At 44.4% G+C, this 8414-nt stretch overlaps 1 protein-coding gene across 1 annotated transcript in view; it reads left to right on the forward strand.

Moving 5' to 3' along the window:
• Window positions 1–491: 491 nt before the first annotated feature.
• The window catches only part of LOC311104682 (fibroblast growth factor 18-like), a gene marked incomplete at both ends in the record, with an annotated part of 18177 nt that continues 10254 nt past the window's right edge, over window positions 492–8414 (forward strand). The window contains one exon of the mRNA XM_084146560.1: window positions 492–523. Coding sequence (XP_084002686.1) covers window positions 492–523 — 32 coding nt within the window. The remainder of the gene's footprint in view (window positions 524–8414) is intronic.

Raw genomic sequence — 8414 nt, forward strand, 5'->3', positions numbered from 1 at the left:
GTGAATTACGCATAAGATTACAGGGAGAAAACATAATCACTAAAACATATTGGAAAGATTTTGACTGACATAGGTTTCATTACTGAAACGTAGAGGGGGGTCGATTGGACTTCAGCCTCTGTGAGCCGTGAAGGCGCTTTCACCTGTTCCTCTCCAGCCCGGAGGCTGCAGCTGTTTGATGCCCGAACCTCTCCCCGCGCCCCGCCCCTCCCCGCTCCACCGGCCATAGTGACAGCCAAGAGAGGTAGCCCTCAGGTCACAGTGGCACGGCCACCCCCGCTCGGCCCCACCCCCCGCGCCCTCACACCCAACCCCATCAGGGGAACCAGGGCACTCTGCCGATGCCAACGGGAGTGTCCCCTGACTCTTTGACCCTCCACTCCGTCCAGCGGATTATAAACACACAAGTGAACTATCCGGACTGTCGGACCGGCTCTGACCGAGCAAGCGGACTGACTCTGGGCGAAGTTCCGTAGTGGAGAGGGGAAGAGATGCAGTCCCTTCTCTCCACGCTCGCTGTCTTGTAAGTCTCTCTAACAACACATTTATCAAGAATGTTATTTATATATAAATCAACTTATGTTTGAGTCTTATATAAGACTCAAACATTTTTCAGTGTCACTGGGTCAGTTAGGGCTATGCCGCTCATAGGACTTGTCATAAACACCTTTATAACCGCTTATTGCTGGTGTTGTTGACCAAATCAATTGGACATCGGCTTATATGAAGTAGAGTACAGTAATTACATTGAATCATAATCTACACACTATCGCAAACTTTCATTGGATCATAGGCTACAACAATATCTAATGGAATAGGAATATGCTGACATGCCAACTGCAACTATGTAAAAGGATACAGAGTTGAGTGCCTGCGGTTGACTATTTGAGGTGTGTCCTTTTAAAAGCCAGGAATTTATTTGTCTTTCTTTGTGTCGGCTGTACTTCTCCCAGATGGCAGTCATCTCCAGATAGTTCTCATTCCTTAGCTCAGACAACCTGTACTGGGTGTTCTCTTTCTCTCTCTCTCTCTAATTTGAATTGGCCACACCCCACAGGAAGCAGAATGGCTTATTTATTCTACACATCACTACACATTTTTATTTTGACATCATGTATGGTTACCAATGTCATGTATCATGATATGGTTGAAACGTCTAAAACAATTTTAAATAATCGCATACACTTCCCAGAAAATACATTTCCCAGAATGCATTAGCTCAAACATTGCCACATGGAAGAGACAATCTAACATCTCATTACAATTGAAAAATATTGTATGGTATGTGTATTTTTTGCATTAATAAGTGGTAAATCCTTTTGATAAAAGGATTTGTCAAATGAAGAGACAGTCATGTTTCACATCTCATTTGAATTGGTTTGTATCTCTTGACATGGTAGCCCTGTTTCTAGCTCAGAGCCAACTCTGCAGTATATTTGTGTGTGTGTGTGTCATTTCTTACATTATTTGCTTAGAATGTTTCTTGCATTATTACCTACAGCCGGAAATAACTTTGGGATATTAGATTGGCGGTCACTCACAAGCATTTCAAAACAGAAATACAACTTCCCTGAAATGGATCCTTTGTTTGAACTTCCCGAGGCAATTCCATTCATCCCAGGGGCTGCTCCAAGACGCCGTCGCCGGAGAAGAGGAATAAGAAGTGGGCTTTTAGTCAGACTCAGGAGGCATGCATACCATCCACCGGTTCCAAGTATATGGTACTACTTGCTAATGTTCAGTCCCTGGGACAATAAAGTAGACAAGCTCAAAAGAGTCATGGCTCTCTCCGGATATACTGTCCCTGTTCATTCAGCCAGTGGGGTTCTCCATCTATCGCGCAGACAGGAAGAAAGAACTCTCCGGGAAAAAGAAAGGTGGAGGTGTATGTTTCATGATTAACTACTCATGGTGTGATTGTGGTAATGTACTCAAGTGCTTTTGTTCTCCCAAATCTGGAATACCTCACCATCAAATGCCAACCGCATTACCTCCCGAGAGAATTCTCTCAAGGAACTACACTGGACTTTGTGTAAACTGGAAACTTCATATCCTGAGGCTGCATGCATTTTTTGTAGCTAGGAACTTGAATAAACTAAACCTGAGGAAAACGCTACTGAAGTTCTATCAACACATCTCCTGTACACTCTTGACCATTGCTACTACCCCTTCCGGGACAGTGACAAGGCCCTCCCTCCCCCGCCCTCCCTTCGGTAAATCAGATCATGCCACTATTTTGATCCACCCCTACTATAGGCAGAAACTTAAACAGGAAGTAACCGTGGTAAGGACTGTTCAACGTTGGTCTGACCAATTGGAATCTATGCTTCAAGATAGTTTTGATCACACGGTCTGGGATATGTTCCGGGTTGCCTCTGAGAATAGTATTGATGTATACACTGACTTGGTGACTGAGTTAATCAGGAAGTGCATAAAGGATGTTGTTCCCACTGTGACGATTATAACGTATCCAAACCAAAAACGTGGATAGATGGCAGCATTCGTGCAAAACTGAAAGCTCGAACCACCGCATTTAACGACGGCAAGGTGACTGGGAACATGGACATATACAAAACAGTCCAGCTATGCCCTCCGTAAGGCAATCAAACAGGCAAAACGTCAGTACAGGGACAAAGTGGAGTCGCAATTCAATGGCTCAGACACAAGACGTCAGTGGCAGGGACACAAGACAATCACAGATTAGAAAGGGAAAGCCAGCCACATCGCGGACACCGATGCCTCGCTCCCAGACAAGCTAAACACCTTCTTTGCCCGCTTCGAGGAAAACACGAGGGCAGTGAGCTCTCGTACTCCATTGCCTACGTGAGTAAGACATTTAAGCGTGTTAACCCTCGCGAGGCTGCCGGCCCAGGCCAGCGGGATTCTGAGCCGTGTCCTCAGAGCATGTGTACAGTGTTTACAGACATATTCAATCTCTCCCTATCCCACTTGCTTCAAGATGTCCACCATTGTTCCTGTACCCAAGAAAGCAAAGGTAAATGAACTAAATAACTATCGCCCTGTAGCACTCACCTCTGAAGTGCTTTGAGAGGCTAGTTAAGGATCATATCACCTTCACCTTACCTAACACCCTAGACCCACTACAATATGCATACAGCCCCCATCCACATCGACAGAGAGGAGGCTGAAGAATTTGGGCTTGGACCCTAAGACCCTCACAAACTTCTACAGATGCATAATTGAGAGCATTCTGTCGGGCTGTATCACCGCCTGGTACGGCAATTGCACCGTCCACTACCACAGGGCTCTCCAGAGGGTGATGCGGTCAGCCCAACGCATCGCCGGAGGCACACTGCCTGCCCTCCAGGACATCTACAGCACCCAGTGTCAGAGGAAGGCTAAGAAGATCATCAAGGACCTCAGACACCCGAGCCATGGCCTGTTCACCTCACTACCATCTAGAAGACGGCGACAGTACAGGTGCATCAAAGCTGGGACCGAGAGACTAAAAAACAGCTTCTATCTCCAGGCCATCAGACTCACCACTAGCCGGCCTCTGCCCAGTACCCTACCCTGAACTTAGTCACGGTTACTAGCCGGCTACCACCAGGTACTCTATCATGCACCTTAGAGGAGGATATGCTGCCCATTGCATTTGGAAAGTATTAAGACCCCTTGACTTTTTCCACATTTTGTGACGTTACAGCTTTATTCTAAATGGATTAAATACATTTTAAAATCCTCATCATTCTACACACAACACCCCATAACGACAAAGCAAAAACAGGTTTATAGAAATTTTTCCAAATGTATTTGAAATACAAAACAGAAATACCTTATTTACATAAGTATTTAGACCCTTTGCTATGAGACTCGAAATTGAGCTCAGGTGAATCCTGTTTCCATTGAACATCCTTGAGATGTTTCTAAAACTTGATTGAAGTCCACCTGTGGTAAATTCAATTGATTGGACATGATTTGGAAAGGCACACACCTGTCTATATAAGGTCCCACAGTTGACAGTGCATGTCAGAGGAAAAACCAAACCATGAGGTTGAAGGAATTGTCCGTAGAGCTCCGAGACCGGATTGTGTCGAGGCACAGATCTGGGGAGGGGTACCAAAAAAATTCAGCAGCATTGAAAGTCCCCAAGAACACAGTGGCCTCCATCATTCTTAAATGGAAGAAGTTTGGAACCACCAAGACTCTTCCTAGAGCTGGCCACCCGGCCAAACTGAGCAATTGGGGAGAAGGGCCTTGGTCAGGGAGGTGACCAAGAACCCAGAGTTCCTCTGTGGAGATGGGAGAACCTTCCACAAGGATAACCATCTCTGCAGCACTCCATCAATCAGGCCTTTATGGTAGAGTGGCCAGACGGAAGCCACTCCTCAGTAAAAAGGCACATGACAGCCCACTTGGAGTTTGCCAAAAGGCACCTAAAGACTCTCAGACCATAAGAAACAAGATTCTCTGGTCTGATGAAACCAAGATTGAACTCTTTGGCCTGAATGCCAAGTGTCATGTCTGGAGGAAACCTTGCACCATCCCTAAGGTGAAGCATGGTGGTGGCAGCATCATGCTGTGGGGATGTTTTTCAGCAGCAGGGACTGGGAGATTAGTCAGGATCGAGGGAAAAATGAACAGAGAAAAGTACAGAGAGATCCTTGATGAAAACCTGCTCCAGAGCGCTCAGACTGGGGCTAAGGTTCACCTTCCAACAGGCCAGCAACCCTAAGCACACAGCCAAGACAACGCAGGAGTGGCTTCGGGACAAGTCTCTGAATGTCCTTGAGTGGCCCAGCCAGAGCTCTGACTTGAACCCGATCAAACATCACTGGAGAGACCTGAAAATAGCTGTGCAGCGACGCTCCCCATCCAACCTGACAGAGCTTGAGAGGATCTGCAGAGAATTATGGGAAAAACTCCCCAAATACAGGTGTGCCAAGCTTGTAGCATCATATCCAAGAAGAATTGAGGCTGTAATCTCTGCCAAAGGTGCTTCAACAAAGTACTGAGTAAACGATCTGAATACTTATGCAGTATCCGTTTTTTATGTTTTTAACATTTGCAAAAATTTCTGAAAACCTGTGTTTTGTCATTATGGGATATTGTGTGTAGATTGTTTTTTTCCCTCATCAATTTAATCCATTTTAGAATAAAGCTGTAACGTAACAAAATGTGGAGAAAGTAAAGGGGTCTGAATACTTTCCGAATGCACTGTACATAGTCATTGAACACTGGTCACTTCAATAATGTTTACATACTGTTTTACCCACTTTAAACTGTATGTATATACACAGTGTACAAAACATTAGGAATACACCTGCTCTTTCCATGACATAGACTGACCGACCAGGTGAATCCAGGTGAAAGCTATGATCCCTTATTGATGTCACCTGTTAAATCCACTTCAAATCAGTGTAGATGTATATGATAGTGTCTACATTTTCCAAATGTATTTAAAATACAGTGCTATTCAAGGATGTTCAATGGAAACAGGATTCACCGAGCTCAATTTCGAGTCTTTGTAAGCTTTGAGACAATTGAGACATGGATTGTGTATGTGTACCATTCAGAGGGTGAATGGGCAAGACAAAATATTTGAACAGGGTTGGTGCCAGGCGCAACAGTTTTTGTGTCAAGAATTGTATCGCTGCTGGGTTTTTCATGCTCAACAGTTTCCCATGTGTATCAAAAATGGTTCACCACCCAAAGGACATCCAGTCAACTTGACACAACTGTGGGAAGCATTGGAGTCAATATGGGCCAGCATCCCTGTGGAATGTTTTCGACACCTTGTAGTCCATGCGACGATTTGAGGCTCTTCTGAGTGCAAAAGGGGGTGCAACTCAATATTAGGAAGGTGTTCTTAATGTTTTGTACACTCAGTGTACTGTATTCTAGTCAAGGTTGTGAAACGCTTTCGACACCTTATAGTCCATGCCCTGACAAATTTAGGCTGTTCTGAGGGCAAAGGGGGGCGCAACTCAATATTAGGAAGGTGTTCTTAATGTTTTGTACACTCAGTGTACCGTATTCTAGGCAAGGCTCATCCTATATAAATACTGCTGTACGCAACTTTTCTATTCATATACTGTCCATGCTGTCTATAGACACTATCATATACATATTTATATTCCGGACTCTGACATTGCTCATTCTAATATCTTGATTTCTTCATTTAAATTTTTTGGGGATTTGTGTGTATTGTTTTGTATTGTTAGGTATACTGCACTGTTGGAGCTAGAAACATAAGCATTTCAAAGGGGGTGACACTCTAGATCCAAACTGTTACAGACCTATATCCATCCTGCCCTGCCTTTCGAAAGTATTTGAAAGCCAAGTTAACAAACAGATCACCAACCATTTCGAATCCCACCGTACCTTCTCCGCTATGCAATCCGGTTTCCGAGCTGGTCATGGGTGCACTTCAGCCACGCTCAAGGTCCTAAACGATATTATAACCGCGATCGATAATAGACAGTACTGTGCAGCCGTCTTCATCGACCTGGCCAAGGCTTTCGACTCTGTCAACCACCGCATTCTTATTGGCAGACTAAATAGCCTTGGTTTCTCAAATGACTGCCTCGCCTGGTTCACCAACTACTTCTCAGATAGAGTTCAATGTGTGAAATCGGAGGGCCTGTTGTCTGGACCTATGGCAGTCTCTATGGGGGTGCCACAGGGTTCAATTCTTGGGCCGACTCTTTTCTCCGTGTATATCAATGATGTCGCTCTTGCTGCTGGTGACTCTCAGATCCACCTCTACGCAGACGACACCATTTTGTATACATCTGGCCCTTCATTGGACACTGTGTTAACAAACCTCCAAACGAGCTTCAATGCCATACAACACTCCTTCAGTAGCCTCCAACTGCTCTTAAACACTAGTAAAACTAAATGCATGCTCTTCAATCGAACGCTGCTGGCACCCGCCCACCCGACTAGAATCACCACTCTCGACGGGTCTGACCTAGAGTATGTGGACAACTACAAATACCTAGGTGTCTGGTTAGACTGTAAACTCTCCTTCCAGACTCACATTAAGAATCTCCAATCCAAAGTTAAATCTAGAATCGGCTTCCTATTTCACAACAAAGCCTCCTTCACTCATGCTGCCAAACATGCCCTCGTAAAACTGACTATTCTACCGATCCTTGACTTCGGCGATGTCATTTACAAAATAGCCTCCAACACTCTACTCAGCAAATTGGATGTAGTCCATCACAGTGCCATCCGTTTTGTCTCCAAAGCCCCATACACTACCCACCACTGTGACCTGTACGCTCTTGTTGGCTGGTCCTCACTACATGTTCGTCGTCAAACCCACTGGCTCCAGGCCATCTATAAATCACTGCTAGGCAAATCCCCGCCTTATCTTAGCTCATTGGTCACCATAGCAGCACCCACCCGTAATCTGCGCTCCAGCAGGTATATCTCACTGGTAATTCCCAAAGCCAACACCTCCTTTGGCCGCCATTCCTTCCAGTTCTCTGCTGCCAATGACTGGAACGAATTGCAAAAATCTCTGAAGCTGGAGACTCTTATCTCCCTCACTAACTTTAAGCATCAGTTGTCAGAGCACCTTACCGATCACTGCACATGTACACAGCCCATCTGAAATTAGCCCACCCAACTACCTCATCCCTATATTGTTATTTATTTTGCTCTTTTGCACCCCAGTATCTCTATTTGCACATAATCTCTTGCACATCTAGCATTCCAGTGTTAATACTAATTGTAATTATTTAGCACTATAGCCTATTTATTGCCTTACCTCCACAACTTGCTACATTTGCACACACTGTATATATATTTTCTGTTGTATTTTATGACCTTATGTTTTTTTTACCCCATATGTAACTCTGTGTTGTTGTTTTTATCGCACTGCTTTGCTTTATCTTGGCCAGGTCGCAGTTGTAAATGAGAACTTGTTCTCAACTGGCTTACCTGGTTAAATAAAGGTGAAATAAAAAAATAAAAAAACATTCGCTGCACCTGTGATAACATCTGTAAAATATGTGTACGCGACCAATAACATTTCATTTTATTTGAATTAAATTATATTTCCTTCAATTCAAATTCTGCTTCCTGTGGGGTGTGGCCAATACAAATTCAATTCCAATTAATGTGTTGAATTTAATTAAATTCTGAAATTGCGAATTGACCCAACCCTGCTCTACACAAACTCAAACATGGGTTAAATGGTCTAGCCTCTGACCACAGCTCCACACTGAGACCTATAGTACTATTCTTCTAAAAACCACTGCTGCACACTGGGGCCAATAGTGCTATTCTTCTAAAAAACACTGCTGCACACTGGGGCCTATAGTGCTATTCTTAAAAAAAAAAAAAACACTGCTGCACACTGGGGCCAATAGTGCTATTCTTCTAAAAACCACTGCTGCACGCTGGGGCCAATAGTGCTATTTTTCCAAAACCACTGCTGCACG

The sequence above is a fragment of the Coregonus lavaretus genome (assembly GCF_964263955.1).
Source record: "Coregonus lavaretus genome assembly, chromosome: 29".
NCBI classification, from domain to species: Eukaryota; Metazoa; Chordata; class Actinopteri; order Salmoniformes; family Salmonidae; genus Coregonus; species Coregonus lavaretus.